The 19641-nt window shown below is 48.1% G+C and overlaps 1 protein-coding gene across 1 annotated transcript in view; it reads left to right on the top strand.

The window, feature by feature from the left end:
- Nucleotides 1-19641, top strand: part of HECTD4 (HECT domain E3 ubiquitin protein ligase 4) — a 121132-nt gene that overhangs the window by 82819 nt on the left and 18672 nt on the right. Inside the window, exons 40-55 of the mRNA XM_056859134.1 lie at nt 6054-6189; nt 7122-7304; nt 8646-8816; nt 9178-9347; nt 11079-11194; nt 12410-12513; nt 12741-12902; nt 12995-13143; nt 13894-13973; nt 14088-14251; nt 14477-14714; nt 16498-16634; nt 17917-18043; nt 18714-18851; nt 19049-19185; nt 19471-19631. Of these exons, the coding sequence (XP_056715112.1) occupies nt 6054-6189; nt 7122-7304; nt 8646-8816; nt 9178-9347; nt 11079-11194; nt 12410-12513; nt 12741-12902; nt 12995-13143; nt 13894-13973; nt 14088-14251; nt 14477-14714; nt 16498-16634; nt 17917-18043; nt 18714-18851; nt 19049-19185; nt 19471-19631 (2373 nt within the window). The remainder of the gene's footprint in view (nt 1-6053; nt 6190-7121; nt 7305-8645; nt 8817-9177; nt 9348-11078; nt 11195-12409; nt 12514-12740; nt 12903-12994; nt 13144-13893; nt 13974-14087; nt 14252-14476; nt 14715-16497; nt 16635-17916; nt 18044-18713; nt 18852-19048; nt 19186-19470; nt 19632-19641) is intronic.

The raw sequence follows: 19641 nt of genomic DNA, 5'->3' as shown, positions 1-19641 counted from the left end.
TTCCTCGGAGCTCATTCTAAGCAGAAGAAAAGCTTTTTAAAACCGAGGCTTGGATTTCTCCACCCTCCCATCAGACTGCTCTGGTTTTTGTTGTTGTTGTTGTTGTTGTTGTTGTTTTTCATAAAATGCTTTTTTGTGTGGCAATTGGGTTTTGGGGGGGGGTTTCTGTCACAGTAAGCACTACAAGTTAGCCAATTACAAAGCAGCATTTAAAGGGTTGGGGACTTGATTTGAGCTTGGAGACCGGAGCCTTGTGTACTCACCGTGACGGCTCCTTCTGTTTTGGGTTGAAGGCCATCTTGATCCGTGGGTATTACTATCACGTGCCCAGGGAGGCAGGACCAAGTATTTTTTGTTCAGCTTCCTGTCTCCCTGGGCGGGAAAACCCAGTTTACGGACTCGCCGAGCTAAGGAGACAGGTAAGTGCACAGAAAGCAAACAACAGCAATGCACTTATACTAAAACATTGAGCTCCTTCAAACAAGAAGAGAAAACTTTAACATAACAGCAATGACAAAGAGAGAGCTATAACAATGGCGGACATAGGGAGTATCATAACTGGATACATAAACTATTGTGAACCCCTGCTTTCAGTACTGTAAGCTTAGGAATAATAGGGTCTTGGACCTGAGAAGGGTGGGCAAGATGGCCTTCAACCCAGAACAGAAGGAGCCGTCACGGTGAGTACACAAGGCTCCGTTCTCGGTTCTGGGTGGAAGGCCATCTTGATCCGTGGGATATCCAAGAGCTATACCCCGGGGTGGGACTCAGGGTCATTCCAAGACCTGCTGCAAGACTCTCCTCCCAAAGGCGGCATCCGCAGAAGCCCTAGAGTCAATTTTATAATGTTTGATGAAGGTAGAGGCCGTTGACCAGGTGGCTGCTCTACATATTTCTTCCAATGAAGCCTGCCTATTAAAGGCTGCCGATGTGGCCGCACTACGCACTGAGTGCGCTGTGATTCCAGTTGGAGGAGGTATTTTGTTAGCCCTATAGGCTTCCACGATGCACTGTTTGACTGTCGCGCTTATAGCGGAATTGGACATTTTCCCTCCCTTGTTTGGGTTGGTTAGGGAAATGAAAAGTGCATCAGATTTCCTAATGTCGGCAGTGCGAGAAAGGTAAACCTTTAGCAGTCTGCGTAAATCTAGTTTGTGCCATTCCTTTTCCTTAGGATGAACTGGGTGAGGGCAAAAGGAAGGTAAGTGTATTTCCTGGGACCTGTGGAAAAGGGAGTTAACCTTTGGAATAAAGGGGTCAGTTCTCAACACGACCTTATCCTTGTGAAATACACAGAAGCCCTCCCTGGAAGAGAGGGCTCTAAGTTCGGAAACTCTCCTGGCAGAGGTCAAAGCAGTGAGGAAAATAGCCTTCATTCTTAAAATTCTCAGAGGCACTTCCTTTAACGGTTCAAAGGGCGGCTTAGTAAGCGCTGAAAGAACCACATTGAGGCGCCACGTGGGAAAACGATGTACCGTCGGTGGTCTGGTTTGTGTTACCCCTTTCAAAAAGGTAATGATGTGTGGATGCCTAGATAAAGGTGACCCTTCTATCTCTGTTAAGACCGTGGTCAATGCTGCCACCTGTCTATGCAAGGTGGAGGCTGAAAGACCCATCACCAATCCCTCCTGAAGAAATTCCAAAACCTTAGGGATTCCCGGATATAAGGGGTTAACGGACTTTCGTTTACACCAGAGCACAAAGGCTCTCCAGGAGGTATTGTAGATCCTCCTAGTAGACGGCTTTCTAGCTTCCAGCATTGTGTCTACCACTGCAGAAGAATAGCCCTTCTCTAGGAGAGATCCCCGCTCAATTTCCACGCGGTTAAGCGCAGCCATTGAGGTTCCTGGTGGAATATGGGGCCTTGATGTAGTAACTCTGGGATGGTTGGAAGTTCCCATGGGGTCTGAATGGACATTCTTTGGAGGCTGGGAAACCATGGTCTCCTCGGCCACAAGGGCGCTATAAGTATGACCGTGGCTCTCTCCTTCCTGATTTTCCGTAACACTCTCGGAATAATGGGGATTGGAGGGAATGCAAATAGGAGCTCCCGTGGCCAGGGAGCCAGCAGGGCATCCATGTCCTCTGCTTCCCGATGAAAGTACCGAGTAAAGAACCTGGGGAGAAGATGGTTGCTCCCCGAGGCAAAGAGATCCACCTTGGGCTGTCCGAACCTCTCCTGAATCAGACTGAAGATGGAGTCGTCTAGGGACCATTCCCCTTCGTCTAGGACTTGTCGGCTCAGCCAATCGGCCTGCGAATTGAGAACTCCACTGATATGTTCTGCTGAGAGAGATAAGAGATTTGACTCCGCCCAAAGGAGAATCCCCTTTACCTCTTTGTGGAGACCCGGAGACCTCGAGCCCCCCTGTTTGTTTACATACGCCTTGGCCGAGATGTTGTCCGTCCGGACCAAGACGTGTTTGTGTCGAATGGTGTGATGGAAATGGAGCAACGCTAAATGTATGGCCCTTAGCTCCAGTCTGTTTATGTGGAGTTTCCTCTCCTTTTCGGACCATGACCCCTGTGCTACAAGAGAGTGACAGGTCGCCCCCCATCCCTCCACGCTGGCATCTGTGAAGATCTGAACCTGATCCTCTACTATGAAATATAGACCCTTGCAGAGGTTGCTGCGCTTGAGCCACCATGTCAGAGACTGTCGGAAGGCCAGTGGAAGAGGAATTACTCTGTCCCTGCTCTGCGTAATGAGGTCCTGGTATGGGCGCAGAAGCATCTGGAGATCCCTTGAGTGGAATCTGGCCCATGGAACAGAAATTATACAAGCCACCATTTTTCCCAGTAATTTGGCTAGGTTCATGATCCTGCCCCGAGTGGAGCAAATGGTAGTCTTGACCATAGTTTGGATTTTGGTTACTTTGTCCTGGGGTAGAATCACCAGGTTGTTGTGCGTGTCTATTATGACACCCAGATGTTCCAACCTTTGTGAAGGAGTAAGATGGCTTTTTTCCAGGTTCACCAGAAAGCCGTGTGAGGTCAAAACATGGATCACCCTGGAGGTGTGAGTGAGCGCCTGTTCTTTGGACTCTGAACTGATCAAGAGATCGTCGAGATACGGAAACACCGTTATCCCCTCCTGGCGAAGCAGCGCTACCAGCGTCACCAAAATTTTGGAAAAGACGCGGGGAGCGGAGGTCAGCCCGAAGGGGAGGGCCCTGAACTGATAGTGTCGGCCCCTGTAACAGAACCGAAGAAATCTGCGGTGAGAATGATGGATGGGTATGTGGAGGTAAGCCTCCTTCAGATCCAGGGAAGTGAGGTACTGGTCCAATTGCAGAGCTTCTAGAATGGAGCGGAGGGTCTCCATGCGAAACCTTCTGTAGCGCACGCTCCTGTTTAGGTGTTTCAGGTCTAAAATAGCTCTCCAGTCCCCATTTTTCTTGGGGACTGTAAAGAAAATTGAATATACCCCACTTCCCTGTTCGTCCTGGGGAACTGGCTCTATGGCCTGAATCTGTAGTAGGTGTGAAATAGCCTCCACTGTTCTCTGGTGTTTCTCTGGCCGTATGGATCTCGGGGAATTTACAAATTTGTCCCGGGGTATGCTGGTGAAGTCTATGAGGTAACCCGATTGAATGACTTGGGACACCCAGGCATCTGTGCAGGATCTTCTCCACATGTCGTGGAAAAGAAGGAGCCTGCCCCCTATCTCCGTTAGGTTGGCGTCACTGTTTTGGGTTCTTGGAGAACTTGTCTCCTTTGGTGTTTGAAAACTGCTGATGTCCCTGGGGGGGCCAAAAAATTTTTCCACCTCCCCTGCGAGAAGATCCCCTGTAACTATTGTTACCCCAGGAGCCTCTTCTTTGATCTGTTCTAAAGGGAGCAAGAGTATGAGAAGATCTAAAGTTGGGATAAGAGGAAGAAGGCCTCCCATCCCTCTTGTAAGACCTGGGAAGAACCTTTTTCTTGTCCTTATTTTCTACTAGAATCTTTTCTAGCCTTTCCCCAAAAAGTTTTCCCCCTGTATAGGGATAAGACATGGTCAGTGCCTTGTTCTTAACCTCGTTCTGCCACGGACGGATCCAAAGTGCCCGTCTTATGGCGATGTTGGAGGACGTGGCTCTAGCAGCAAAGGACATGGCGTCTAAGGAGGCGTCTGCCATAAAGGCTGATGCTTTGAGGAGCCTATTGAGTCCCTCAGTAAGCTTGCGATTGTCTCCAGTGTACAATTGAATGATTTTCCTGAGCCAGACTATAGAGGCTCTTGCCATGATTGAGGTTGCCGCTGAGGCCTGAATAGCCAGGGTGGAAGCCTCGTGTGCTTTTTTGGAAAGGGTCTCCGCTTTCCTGTCGATGGGATCCCTGATGCTTCCCATCCCGTCCTCTGCCAGCAAATCCGGAGAATGGACCGCTGCCACAGGGGCATCTATAAGAGGGAGCTGGAACAAAGACATAGCTTGTGGCACCATGGTGTAAAGCCTCTTAATGCTTGCAGAGAACTGTCTGTTAGCTAGCGGCTTATCAAACTCAGTTTGTACTTGAGATTCAAAAAATTCAGGAAAGGGTATCTCCCAAACACGAGGCTTGGTGCTGGGGAAGAACTCCCTAGTCCCTTTCTTTTTTGTTTTTGGTTTGGGGTCAGAGGCAGGGTCTGGGTCCTCATTGAGGTCCAGAGCAATTAAGGCTTTATTTAAGAGGGCCTGAAAATCTTCCGCCAGAAACAGGCGGGGGTGCTGTTCCTCTAATAGGACTGGAGTGTCCTCAACGGAGTCGTATTCGCCTTCCTCTCTATTCTCCTGATCAGAAGCTACAGACATATAGTCATCAGAGACTTGGTAAGGCTGAGCAATGGGATGTGACTTTAGGGCTGCTTTGGTACGCCATTGAGTGCTTGGTTGACTCCCTTGCACTCCCCCCCCTGCAGATTGGAAGGACGAGTCTGGGAAAGGTCTGCCCCTGTAGCAACGGGGCCATGGAATCCCTAAAAATAGACATCATTTCGGCTTGCCTATCCAATACCCCGTTAAATAAGTTCAAAACCTCCCTCCTGGTAACCGGAGCCTCAGGCTCGTCGGTGCATACATTACCCTCATGTTGAGGAGTGAAATCAGTAGAGGTGCCTTCCAGATTCGGGTTCCCCGGGGCTGGGCCCGCGGTTCGCGCCCGATCGCGCCCATCTGCAGTTTTGGCGCCATTTTGGAGCGGCTCCTCAGAGCGCGCTCTCTTTGCCGCGGCCGCTCCTTCAGAGCTGGGCGCCGCGCGGCCGCCAGTCCGGCCGCTAGAAAGATCTTTTCTCCTCCACCCTGTTGAAGCAACGAGGGCTGGATCCTGATCACCCTCGGACAGGAGGTCCGATTCCGAGTCCCTCCTGCCGTCCGCCATCTTGCCCGACGGGCGAAGAAGAAAGTGAAAGTCCGGGAGGGGGGGAGAGGTCGGGAGATTGAATAAAGTGAGACGCAGCCGCGTCTCAAATCGGCAGGAGAGGAAAGGAAAAAACACACAGAGTCTCTCAGGAGGAGAGAAGGAAAGAAAAGAAATACACTGGTAAGAAAAGTCCTCACAAGACGGAGCTCAAGTAAGTCGCTGCCACCCTACACAAGGCAGGACGGAAACTGGGTTTTCCCGCCCAGGGAGACAGGAAGCTGAACAAAAAATACTTTGTCCTGCCTCCCTGGGCTCGTGATAGTAATACCCACGGATCAAGATGGCCTTCCACCCAGAACCGAGAATGTAGGTGCAGAGATTCCCAACAGGAAAGTGTGGGTCCAGCAAGCAGCAAACCTCAGGTAAAACTCCCATGCATAAACGACCTTTACATGCTTGTTGTCAGAAGCAGTTTAAACCTGGTGTGGGTCTCAGGCCGTTGTGATTTTGGCTGTCATCTCCCCAAGGCTATGGTGCCCTCCCAAGCCATACAGAAAGGTTCCTTTGCACTAGTTGACGGATTCTTCTTTGGGCTTCTCTTGTTTTCCTGTGGGTAGCTAAGTAAGGGCTATATAGTAGCTGTTCACACTTCCAGGGTGTTTTAATGCACTGCCCAGCGATCTCCGCGTTTTTTGTTCAGAGTTGACAAGAGCATCTGCTTTTCTCAACAGGACTGACCCTGTGCGGCCTTTCATTAGTGGCCATGTTGCTAACAGCATGGCAGCAGAAGTGATTGCTTTGCTTCACAGCTTGCTGATGGCTCCAGAATCCAATGCTGCCCAGATATGGACAACCACTGCTGAAAAAGTAAGCAGGAGGGAAGACCTTTGGAATGTTTTTCTATAGTAAAGAGAATAGCTCTCAGTGAGAAGGTTTTTCATCACGAGAGTTGCTTGCACAAGCCGAAACCAAAATATCTTCTGTGCACTGAAAGTTCATTGATTTCAGCACACAAAGCTGCCTCATACTTAACCAGACCATTGGCGACAGCTCTCCAGAGTCTCGGGAAGGGGTCTTGCACATCGCCTTATCCATTGAGCTGGAGGTGCCGGGGATTGAACCTGGGGCCTTCTGAATGCAGATCAGATGCTCTACTATTGAGCCACAGCCTTTAAGGTTTGTCAGAAGGGAATGCTGTTAGTAGCAAGAGTATTAATATTACTACTTGCTGCTCTGTATAAAGAAAAAAACGTTCTTTTTTTAATGGAGATGCTTATTGGAGTGGTGGAGTCTGATCTGGAGAACCGGGTTCGATTCCCCACTCCTCTACATGAGCGGCGGAGGCTAATCTGGTGATTTCCCCACTCTTTCACATGAAGCCAGCTGGGTGACCTTGGGCTAGTCACAGCTCTCTTAGAGCTCTCTCAGCCCTACCTACCTCACAGAGTGTCTGTTGCGGGGAGGGGAAGGGAAGGTGATTGTAAGCCGGTTTGATTCTTATTTAAGTGATAGAGAAAGTCGGCATATAAAAACCAACTCTTATTATTATTATTGTTATTATTATTTAACACTATTTACTAGCAATATTTATGGATAATAGTAATAACAACAGTAGCACCACATTATAAAGATACAACAAAGAGTTTAAAATAAAATGTCTGAAGGGGCTAAAGCAGAATAAAATGCCCCAAAAGGCTAATATAAACTCAGCAAATAAAACAACCAATATATGTAGTCTAATAATCTGACACAATTTAAATAATTATATTTAGTAATCGATAACTTGAAAATACCCCCAGGTTCTGTCGCGTGCTCTGATGTATATTCCTCAGCTTGGAAAATATGCAGAGAGCATCCTGGAGAACGGCAGCAGCAGCGGGAGGAAGCTGGCCAAACTTCAGAGGATTGCTCGGCAGGCTGTGGCTGCTCTCTGTGCTCTCGGCGGCTTCAAAGAGACCATCAAAATCGGCTCTGAAGTGCAGGTGACTGGCCGGGCTCTTTCGTCTCCCCCATCCTCACCCACCCACGCATCACGGTGATGGCAGCCCTGGTGCTTTGCTGCAGCATACTAACAAGCCTTTCTGCATGGCACATTCAGAGTGTTCAAAGCACTGCATGTTCGTTGCATGACAATCTTTGCATCAGCCCTACACAGTAGGCCGGTGTTATTGCATATGGACAAGGGGGCTGAGGCTGAGCGTGGCTTGCCTAAGGCCATTTAGTGAGTTCAGAACAAGACTGACATTCGAATCAGGAGCTTCCTGACTCATCTTTCAGTGTCGCAGCCTCTAGGCTACACCTGCTTTGGGAGCACCTCACAATGTGGGTGTTACAGGTGAGATTTCTTACCTTGGGCAGAGAAGCCTCTAATCCTGCAAATGAGATACCAGAGTTAGGTCATAGTTATGCGTAAACAAATGTATCTGATTTGTCTGTTGTGTATAACTTGCATGTTTTGTGCTGTTTGCAGAACTCACTCTTTCTAAATCTGGAGTCTATCGTGATGTGTTTTCTAATCATTTGCTTGTTATGGACTAGCTTGACAGGGCCAAACTAGATGGAATTTTTTGCTGAGTTGGGTCTAGATTCCCCTTATCCAGCTCTCATCCCCCTCAGTCACACATCAGCTGTTAGGGACTAAATTCCAAAGCACCCCAGGGGACCAATTTGGGTCAGGATCGTGGCTTGGGCAGGGGAGCTTCAGCCTTCCTCCCCTCCAACATGGGCTGGTTTCCCAACCCTAAAGCCTGTTTCTCCTCCCATGCTGAAGTCCTCATCCAAATCTGGCCCCTGTGGCACTTGGGAAATTAGTTCCCAGCAGCTGAGGTCTGACTCGGGAGTGCTAGTTGGGTCAGGCACGCCCATACCCAGCTTGTGGGGGGGAGGGGGGGAAGTTTTGTCTACTTTGGCCTTGAGTGAAGAAATCTAAAACTCTTGAGTTATGGCAGGGAGCAATTTATGCAGCGACCCATGTGGCAGTTGAGAGAAGAAGACTGGAAGAGAGGAGGAGGGTGGGTTGGAGGGCCGAGGCATTGGGTGGAGCAGAACGCCAAGGGTGGGGCTTGGCTAGGCTCAGCTGCCACTGGCTTTTGCAGAATTCATGGCTTACAACTGAAGTTCAGAATCTGTGTCTTGCCAGGGTTTTTCTTTTTTTATGGAGTAGAGGGAATAGGATGGGGGTAGGATGGCTTGCATTTTTCTCCTATCCCTCTGTTCCATGTTTGTTACTGCATCATCCGCATTTAGTTTGAAGCCTCGTTTTAATCTTTCCTTCCTTCACCGATGTTCTCTTCTCTCTTTCTCTCTCACTCTCTCACATACAGGTTTTAGGTAGGGGGATTGCTGGAAGCATTGGAGTGGTGGCGTCTATTAATGAACAGGAAGGTATAGCAACGGTCAGATTCCCACCTACCAGTATAGACGGTAGAAAGACCTCCCAGGCATCAGACATTTTAACTATTCCATTATCTAGGCTCTGTGTTCCAAGATCGGAGGTAAGGTCATCTTAAAATCCAACATCAAGTGTAATAGCAATTTGTTACATTAAAGCTCAGACTTAAACTATGAGCACTGTGTTAAAGGGGGCAGTTTATGGTTTTAATGAAAGCTGACTTTGGGGATTTGGAGTACTCTGTAACACGGGCAGTTTGAAAGTTGTATCCAAGTTATAGGATTGATGCATCTTCAATCTGAAGATATTCTATAACTTGTTGGTTTGCCATTTTTAATTTTGTGTGTGTGTGGTGAATGTGTGTAAAAGACAATATATATATATAACTCCAGGTAATTCCCTCATTTCCTAGAAACTAACGACTTGAATTTAACTTTTTACCGTGCCCCCTCCACCACCATCAGGCATTGCCTCTCCATAAACTGTCCATTACTGAGAAGGTAGTACAGGCAGTCCAGTCCATGTTGCTTCCTCAGGAGGGAAGTCTATCTATTCATACCTCACTTCCTGCAACAGGAGATGGCTCAACTCCAGTAATGGCAGTGGTCCGACTCCTTGCTGAAATTAGAACCAGGTGAGTTGATATTTCGGCCGCATTTGAGCAGCGGGTGGGAGGCGGGATCTGAGGGTTGGATGCTTTGTTTGGTAGGTCCGTAGTGCCATCTAAGAGTACAGTCAGTTGAAGGTGAAGACAAACATAGTGCTAGGACAGGGCTTACCACAGGGGCCCTCGTCCCTGCTGTGAACCAGACTCTCTCCCAGTTTCACAACTGAAATGACAGACGTGCCTGCCAGCAAATTGAACGCTGACGCAGCCGTCAGCCCCTCCCCATGCTTTGGGCATCCTGCTTGCTTGTTTCACTTGTTCCTCAGTGAAGATTCATGTCTTTATCAATTCGTCTGCATATTATTATTTTAAAAGGATTTGTAACAAAAAAAAGGGCAAAAGCAGTCTGAGAGCCTGGGATGTTCCCTGGTGACATAAGGGGCTAGCCTATCAGTAGATGGCTTCTGCTTCAGAGTTGCAGAATGGTATTCACCCTGGAGAGGGAGAGGTACGTTTTGGAATGTGTGGAGCCAGAGCACTTCCGATGCTTTCAGTATGTCTGTCTTCACCTTTAAAACAGGAGGCAGTGAGCAGCTGACACGTCTCCTAGGCCAATGGGGATGGCCACACTGTGCAGCCTGGTGGCATGTCCCTTTGAGGCAGCAGCTGGACGAATGGCGACATCTTAACCAACTTGTTTGTGACTTGAACATTCCTTTGGCTGCAGAGGTGTGAGGAAAGAGCAGCTTCAGCAGATGTAGCTAGAACAGGCCAGTTGCCATGGGAAACAAGTTCTTTAGAGTCCTCCCAGCTGTGTGGGAGCCATGGGCAATGAGAATGTTTAAGTGGCCCAACCAGAGCCCAGTCATGTGGGTCTTTTCCATTCAATCGGTGCCATGTTGGGAGGGTGTGCACTCACCTCTGCCCCTGCCTACACAGCTGGGGTATTGAAATGTTCTCCTAGCTGTTAGGGTTGCTTGCTGCTAAGTAGCTCCTTTGTGGCTGGGAGAAAGCTAAAAGGGTCCCGCAGCGATTTCCTGATTGAGCAATTAATTGCTCAGGTCAAAGCTGTGAGGCACAGAAGTAACATCAAGCTATGATAATTAAAATGCTTGATGAACGTGTATTAGAGCAAAAACCATGTCTGGGTTTGGACATTGTGGCATCGTGCATAATTTAAGGACAAGGTGGGCTGTGACGTATGGTCCCATCCGTCCATGTACCGTATGGTTCGTGACAGAGATCTTGAAGCAGAGCTCAGATTACCCAGCTTATCCCCTGCCCCCAGAGGCCAGTGAGTCTTGCAAGTGGCCAGGTGGGGAAAGTTGCCTCAACCCTTGTTCTCCAGGTGCAAGTGAAATGCATAACCGATGCATTTGAAAATGCACACTTCAAAGCATGGTCGCACATCCTGGTTTGTGGCCATCCTTAACCCCACAGTTCGTATTCAGATGTGATGCTTAAGCACAGTTCAGGAAAACAAACTGAGGCTAAATGTTATGTCTGCATGAAGGCCCGTGTATGTTAAGAACTGACACTAAGAGAGGGTGGTTTCATTCACCAAACTCCGACTTGCATTGCAGTGGTCAGCTGCTTTAAGGCATAGACTTGGCAAACTCACGGTGCTTCAAGAGCCAGAGGGCAGGAAGTCCTTTGCCTTGAAGCTTCTTTCCACAAGCAGTGCAATCTGTGTAGCCTTGTGGGTGTTCTGGTATGGTTTTAAAATACTTGCTCACCTTTGCCTCCCCTCCTCACAAGAGCATGCCTGGTGATGGCACAGCTGTTGGAAGACAGTTCCTTCTGTGAAGAGTTCATCCAGCAGTGCCCAGCTGCCGTGGAGGTCCTTAACCTCGTGGCCCAGGAGTGCAGCCCTGGTAATCAATTGGTCTTATTTGCACATCTAAGGTAGCAGTGAGCTTGAACTGTGGTGCATTCGAGAAAAAGTAAGGCAGTTTGGTGTGTGTTCTTACCGTGGCTTGCCCCTGCAGTTTGGATGGGAATAACACAGAGGTCAACAGCTAGCTGTAAAATAAAACAAATAAGAGCAAACTTTATTTTAAGAAATGTATAGAGTTTAACATATGCCATCAACCTATCATTTCCTAATCTAATCACTAATATCTTTCTTTCCTAACTGCTTTACTTTATAAACACCTTACCTACTTAGCCTAGCTCTGCCTAAAAAGAACTGATTTCATTCTTAACCTCTCTTCCCCCCTCAATCGCATCCTTTCAGCCAGTTAGAACCTTTCAATTCCCAGCTCCCTCTCATTCTGTCATTCATTATCACTCCACTTCCCCCCCCTCTCTCTCTCTCTCTCTCTCTCACACACACACACACACACACACACACTTCCCCACCCCCAGCCAACATTCTTGCTTTTTAACCTTTAAAAAATCTATCAAGAACTATGTATACAATTACAACCTTTGTGGCATTATCTGATCTTACAGTGGCTTACATCACATGCATGCAAACCAATAAATGATAATATTGAAGTACTGCTAAGTAAATCACTCGTGCATTTCTGGGGTTGTCTCCTCTTCCTTGCAACTGGCAGGAACTTTAAGGATTCTCTTTTGCCTCCGGAGGGGCATGGGCGCATGATGTCCAGTTGGCGGTGTTTGCTGCTTTTACAGTAGAAAACCAGTAGCTTGTTCCAGTGATGGGCAGCTGGTCTGGCTTCCAGAGAAAAGGCCAATTGGGATAAAGTACTGGACCCAAATTCCAGTCCCCATCCAGTCCTGGAGCTGGCATGGTGACCTTGATCCAGTCTCGCTCTCTCGGCCTAACCTGGCTCCCCGGGGTTGCCATGAATATAAAAGAAAATGGGGGGACACCGCATACCAGCCTGAGCGCCTCAGAGAAAGAGCAGAATGAATACAAATGAATCGAGTGCCTCTTTGTAGAAGCCTGTTTCAGCTTTTCCTTCCTTCAGCCAGGCAACGTTTTGTGAGTCTTGCAGCCCCAAGTGCTTCTGATGTTTGATTACTCTTGAGGGAGGTTAGAAATGCACGCTGGGTGACTTTGAAAGTGCTTCTGGTCCCTCTGAGTTCTTCGTGATGGGCTTTGTTTGCAATTGTCCTAGGGGAGCGGCTGCTGGTCGTAGAAGTGCAGTGTGAGAAGCTAAGGATGCTGTACCGTGACAGCGCTCGTCCCCCCCCTCCACCCCTTCAGGCCGATCGAAGGCAGGTAAATATGTGAGCTAAGGCATAACCACCTGCCTCTTCCTCAGACTGCTTTTAGGCCAGGGGAAGGCGGGAGTCAGGCTTTATCATGTGGGGCGTATCATGCCAAAACACCTTCCTCCAAGGGTGCATTTTAGAAGAACGCCTGCCCTTGAATTTTATAGGCACGAAATCCAGCTTCCTCAGTGCAGTTGTGTAGAATTAAAGCAGACCCTTTTCTTATTGACTCAGCCTAAGGAAATCACCTGGAGCCCTTCCAGGGTCTTCCCACCGGTGCGCGCCTGCATGTTCTCCTCGCACCTTACAGCCGTGACCTTCCTTGCCGATCCCAGTGCAGGCGGAGGGCTGCCCCGGGGCACCTTCATCTATGCCACATCGCCTGTTCCAGTACAGGTGAGAGTTCGCAGTCTGTGAATCTGCACTAGCCTATTCCAGAAGGTTCCAAGAAGTGCCTTCTTTATCCACACGAACCTTGCTTTTGATAGGCACCATCCTTCTACTGGGAGATAGAGATTGTGTCCTACGGAGATACAGATGACGACACGGGTCCAATAGTATCTTTTGGGTTTGCTACGGAAGCAGAAAAACGAGATGGAGCTTGGACCAACCCTGTTGGCACCTGCCTCTTCCACAAGTACGTTGTAGATATTATATCTGCTGCAAAGCTAGACCTTTATTTGAGTATCAACACAGTGCTGTTGAAGCACCTTAAGAACAAGGCAACTGGTATTTTGTTGCAAGACTCACAGGGCAAGATAGGCTAGCTAATCAGGTGGGTTTTGCTTATGCTGACCATATAGATGAAGTGCAGGATTTTGGGTTGCGGAAAGACTTTTCCATTCCCCTTCAGTTGTCAGCCTTCCCCATCAGGTGCGCCTCTTCCCTGGGCATGGTTGGGTCTTGAGGGGGGATAAGAATGGCCCTCCTGCTCCAGCCTGCACAGCTGCCTCAGAACAAGAGACAGGCAGTGTCTGCTAATACTGCCCTGACAGTGGGCCTTCAGTAGCAGAGGAAACCTCTGCTGCTTTTATTCTAGGAATGTTTCCCCTTTAAAATAAAATAAAAGCATTCATCTTGGGGCAAAGGAAGGATCTTGGTTAATGAAAAGCTCTGTGAAGCTAGAAAACTTACTACCGATTCTGCCCCAAGGTTTGGGATCTTGTTTGGCACAAGGAAAAGCACCATCCAGGCCAGCTTGGATCTTCTGTTCCTGTGAAGTGTTGGGTACTTTTTAGGCCTCAGTAAAGATGTCTTTAGAATGAGAGGTGGTAATAAAGAATCCCATTTTTGAAGACTGCCAATGCTATAATGAAAGATTAATCGCATGGCTTCTCCTGGGCCTCAGCCCAGTTAATTCTTCGCTTCTTCCCTCTCACCTTTTCAGCAACGGGCGAGCCGTTCATTACAATGGCTCCAGCTTGCTGCAGTGGAAGAGCGTGCGTCTGGATGTGGCCCTCTCTCCTGGTAGGTCAGCTTTTGCTTTGCTTCACCTACAGGCCTCTTTGAAGAGGGCAGGGGCACGAAGAGGGGAAGGAAGATTTGGCCTTGTTTCCCTCTTGTAACTTTGCCTTCCTCTAGGTGACATTGCAGGGATTGGCTGGGAGAGGGCAGAAGGCACCCCTCCCCCTCCAGGACAGCCTGCCAAAGGCCGAGTGTATTTCACATACTGCGGGCAGCGTTTGGGGCCTTATCTGGAGGACGTCTCCGGGGGAATGTGGCCGGTTGTACATATCCAGAAGAAGGCAGGTTAAACCCCACCCTTCCCTCCCTCCCGGCTGGAGTTCGCTGAAGCTTAGTGCTGGAATCTGTTTTAATTTGAGGCCTGAGACAAACAGTAAGAAGATCCTGGTTCTGAAAAGTAGTTTAATAGTCGCAAGACAACCCTTTGATAGCAGAATGTGAAAAAGAACAGAAGGTTGCAATAGGGCTCAGCATTACCCTTTCTGCTTTGCTTTTGTCCCTTCCAGAACACCAAAGTCCGGGCAAATTTTGGGTCTCGCCAGTTTGCCTATGCAGAAGGACAAGCTCACCGGAACGCAGCTGACCTCTGTGTAGACCTCGCAGAAGAAATCAGTGCCAACTTCGAAGCGTTGCCTTTCGCCATGGCTTCCGACAGTGATAATGACGCTGGCACCAGCACTGCCTCCGACCCCGGGACTCACGGGCCTCCTTGCAGGATTGCTGCCGTGGCCACAGCTCAGCAACGTAAAGTCATCTCGCCTAGTCTTCAAGTAGCATTCTCTGCCCATCTTAGCAAGGCATAATATAGATAACAGCAGTAGCAAATTATTTAGTAGTTAAGGACCCAATAAGTAGAGCTGTGGGCTCAACTGGCAATTAAATGCCACTAATTGTAGTATCAGAAAGAGCCCTGTGGCGCAGAGTGGTAAGCTGCAGTACTGCAGTCCAAGCTCTGCTCACGATCTGAGTTGGATCCCAACGGAAGTCGGTTTCAGGTAGCCGACTCAAGGTTGACGCAGCCTTCCATCCTTCCGAGGTTGGTAAAATGAGTACCCAGCTTGCTGGGGGTAAAGGGAAGATGACTGGGGAAGGCACAGGCAAACCACCCCGTAAACAAAGTCTGCCTAGTAAATGTCGGGATGTGATGTCACCCCATGGGTCAGGAATGACCTGGTGATTGCACAGGGGATCTTTACCTTTAATTATAGTATCATTAGAACATAAGAGAGGCCATGCTGGATCAGACCCAGGCCCATCAAGTCCAGCAGTCTGTCCACACAGTGGCCAACCAGGTGCCTCTAGGAAGCCGACAAGCAAGACGACTGCAGCAGCATTTATCCTGCCTGTGTTCCACAGCACCTAAGATAACAGGCATGCTCCTCTGATCCTGGATCATTATCATTATTAGAATATTCTTAGTGTGCAAAGAGCTAGATTCGAGCCCAGCAACACCTTAGAAACCAACAACATTTTTGGGGTATGAGCTTTCAAGAGTCAAAGCTCCCTTTGTCAGGTACTTAGTATGCAAAGCGACTTAAAATCACTCTCATTCATATAGTCATATAGTTATGAATCTGAAAAGCTGGTTGTGTGTCCATATTTGCAGCCTTGCGCTGTCCTAACCATTATCCTGCCCCTCCAAAAACCCGGGAATTGTATTTCTGTGGATGAGTTAGCCAAAGAATTCTCAGCTCTTTCCCTCCTTGGCCAGTAGTGAAGGCCATGTCAGTTACCGAGCAACAGAAAACCTCAGGTTCAAGTCCTGGCACCTTTGGCTAAAGACTCTCAGGCAGCAGATGCTGAAGAATCCCTTCTCTGCCTGAGACCCTGGAGAGCTCCTCCAGGGAAGGGCCAGCGGTGTGGTTTTTAATACAAAGCAGCTTCACTATGTGGAATGCTTGCTTGCAGACTCAGTGTACAAAAATATCCGTCAGACAGTTTGCTTCCAAAGATGGTGTCAGGTTGCATCCAGGAAGGGTTGTGCAATCTCATCCTTCCCTCCCCCCCTTATTCTTGGTTGCTTACCTTACCTAAACAATGATATTCCACTTTTTCATGAAAACCTCCAAAGCAGCTTGCAACAAACCTATAGGGTTGGATCTCACAGATCTGTCCCTGTAGTAGAGGTGCTTTCTTCCAGCATCAATAGCCTTCTGACACAACAGGCTCCTCTTGCTTGGGGAGAAGTCTTTTGCTGGAGGAAGGTCCCTCCACCAGCAGAACAGATCCACGTGATCCAACCCATGTGAGGAGAGGGGCTGTTGCTCAGTGGCAGAGCATCTGCTTGGCATGCAAAAGGTCCCAGGTTCAATCCCCGGCATCTCCAGTTAAAGGGACTAGGTAAGCAGGTGATGTGAAACACCTCCGCCTGAGATTCTGGAGAGCCGCTGCCAGTCTGAGTAGACAATACTGACTTTGATGGACCAAGGGGGCCTGATTCAGAATAAGACAGCTTCATGTGTTCATGTGTTCAACCCACAGTTAAGTCACAGAAACCTCAAATGCACAAAATACTTTTTACACGCAGAATACGACAGCGACACCTCCTGCCATTATAAGATGGAACTCAGTTTTGAAAATTTCATCACGTCGGGCCCAGATCCTCATCCTCCTCCCATTGCAGATGATGAAAGTGACGATGATGACGATGATGACATCCCGCGGGTAAGCAGAACGTGGCACCAAAGCCGCCTCTGTGCCCGCGCTCTCCCCTCCACGTTGCGTGCCTCAGAATTCTGTTCGTGTGTCTGATGAAAAGAATTGTAACCCCAAAAGGTTCCACTTCAGTGTATCTGTTAGTCTTCCAGGTGCAAAGCAGAGAAGAAAAAATAATGGGGCAGTGGGAAGAGAAAAGATTTTTATTATGTTTCACTCAGAGATCTCTACACAGCTTATTATGATGGGAACATTCCGAGAGATGGCTTTACAGATCAAGCAGTATGACGAAGCCTTGTGCAGAACATGTAGGGATCTTTGAGTGAAACATTATAAGAATCCTTTTCCCTATTGCACCGTCATTTTTTCTTTCTCTGCTTTGACTCTGTGTTGCTGCTCCTCCCCACTTTTTTTTTGGCACCCAGTTTGTAAGGTAGCACAAGGCTCCTTTCTGTTTTGTGCTCACGCAGCTGGAGTGTGTTGATAACTGCTGCAAAAGACCACGTTTCTGTTCTTTGCTTACCCTTATCATGGCTCTCTAAGACTGGGTTCACACATGCACACCTGTCTCTCTTTGCTAGCATCATGTGGTTCTGTGCCAAGAAAATTCCATAGTTGACCCAAGCTCATGCTAGACTCAGAATAACAACAGAGGGACTGGCTGTTGGCGCAGCCATTATAGGTTGGTAACAGGTTCCCAGGGCATCCTTCTGATCTGGTATTGTGCCCCCTCCCCCTCCATCCTCCCCCAGGAAAATCACTGGTGACTGTCAGAGTAGCTGCTGTGGAGATTACTAACTGGCTGTCCCCAGGCGTTGTGTTCCTTTCTGGCCTTCTTACCAATGACCAGTTCCCTTCTACCTCCCCTCCCCCTGGAAGACATCCAGTAGTTTTCTGCAGACTTACCCATTTCTTTGAGCCCTTCTTCTTTTTAAAGTGCACACATTATAGAAGGTAGACCATTAGTCTTGGTCTGGTCTAGCACAGCTGCTCTTATGAAGCAGAGCAGATAGAAATAATCCAGTTTACTAAAATGTATTTGCATGATTTCTGTTGACTGAAGAACTTGATTTTCCCTAGATGTTTAGTTTCACAATATCTCTGATGGATGTGTGCAGGGGGGCACAGCTCCAAGATTAACCTAGTTCTTAATATATAGAAAGTTCTAGGTTCGTATCCTGTCAAAGGCCTCCGCAGAACTTCTCTTCGACTGGATAGACTCTTGGTCCACGTTCTTGCCATTTTATATCCTCCTAGTCCTGACGCAAATTCATTTGGCTTCCTTTAACAGGAGGATCACTATGCTTTGCTGGTAAAAGCCTGGGAGACAAAGGTGTTCCCTACAATCAGAAGACGTTTCCGCAATGAAGCAGAGAGGAAATCTGGCTTGGATCAAATCAAAGGAGCTTTGCAGCTGGGTATGCCTGTTGGATCTCCATGTATTTATCTTCTGGATTTTAGCATTGATTTCCCTGCTCCTCCCCTGCACTGTGGTCACAGTCCAATCCAAGAATACTGTGGCATTTATAAATTGAGTTGCCATGGGGAATGAGCAGCTGCCCTATGGCTGCAAATCCCTCTGGCAATCACGTGTAATTTGGACCCTAGATGGAGGGCAAAGCGCTGAAAACAGTATACATACAACAAAGCGTGCAGAAAAGCTGGGCTGTAAAATTAGAGAACAATGCAATAAAAAGTATATACATCAAACAATGCAATGAAAGCTGCCTTGTAATTTCAGAAGCTAACTGCAACCCTCTTCCCTTTATAAAATGCCCTCCTGAACATTTCCATTTTACACCTTGTATGGAATGGTTTAAAAAAATGTGAGAGCCTTCCTGACTTCATCATTCAGGCCATTCCACCAAGTGGGAGATTCCACTTAGGTACGGACAGCTGTTGATCTTACCCGTTTGCTGGGTGGCACTTTCAGAAGGTATAGCTCGAATGAACGAAGCTGGAGCAGAGGAGCACACCTCTCCCAAGGGATTCTGAGCTGGAGTGACCAGTTCAGTCATGCTCACCCCTCTTCCTAATTAAGCTGACCGACTGCAAAGCTTCTGTATCTCTGTGCAATCTCTTTTTCAGGAATGGTAGATATAGCCCGACAAACCGTTGAATTCCTTTATGAAGAAAACGGGGGCATTCCCCGGGATCTGTACCTTCCCACCATTGAGGATATCAAAGATGAAGCAAACAAATTCACCATTGATAAAGTTCGGAAAGGTACATCTATTTTCTCAGGTTTGTGATGTTGGGCTCAGGGGTTGATCTTCATTCCCGTGGGAAAGGAGATGCTTCTTCTTGGGTTCAATTAAGGATTAATTTGCATGAATCCCATTCTTTGGCTGCTAAACCACTGGATGGCTCTAAATGGAGTGTATGAGTGGCTGCTACTGGAAAGCAGGTCTTTTTGGTTTCAGGCCTGACTGTTGTCACGCGCTGCCCGGATAGTAACAACGTAGCCGCCAACACTGTAGGAACCGCCCTGCCTAAGTTTGCTATTCGTGGGATGCTGAAGACATTCGGGCTCCACGGAGTTGTTCTGGATGTTGATTCGGCAAGTTGAACTACACTTAAACTTGGAGATAACGGAGGCTAAGTTTTCCAAAAGCAGGAGGGAACTTTCCTGCCTCCCTCTCCTCATTGCAACCCACTGACCTCCACAAAATACTGTCTCTGGGGTCCCTAAGTCAGGACACAAAGGGGGGATCTGCAGCAGAAAGAGGGAATGGGTGGTGTAGAGATGATGGCCATTTCAGTCTGGAGCCAACCCAATATTTGCTGTGGTCTTTCCCAGTGGCTGAAAGGTGTCAGATGACGGTTGGTTTTTTTGTCATTTTAGGTAAATGAGTTGGTCCAGGTAGAGACATACCTCAGGAGTGAAGGTGTCTTGGTAAGATACTGGTATCCTATTGATATGCTCGAACGACCACCTGCTGGCTATCGGCGGACAGCAACAAACGGACTGGTTTCTCTGGACAATGCAAACATTCAAATTCACAGGTAAAAAGAA

This window comes from Euleptes europaea, chromosome 13 (assembly GCF_029931775.1).
Source record: "Euleptes europaea isolate rEulEur1 chromosome 13, rEulEur1.hap1, whole genome shotgun sequence".
Classification (NCBI taxonomy): Eukaryota; Metazoa; Chordata; class Lepidosauria; order Squamata; family Sphaerodactylidae; genus Euleptes; species Euleptes europaea.
The sequence above is the reverse complement of the archived record's forward strand: the minus strand, read 5'-3'. Positions and strand labels throughout refer to the sequence as shown.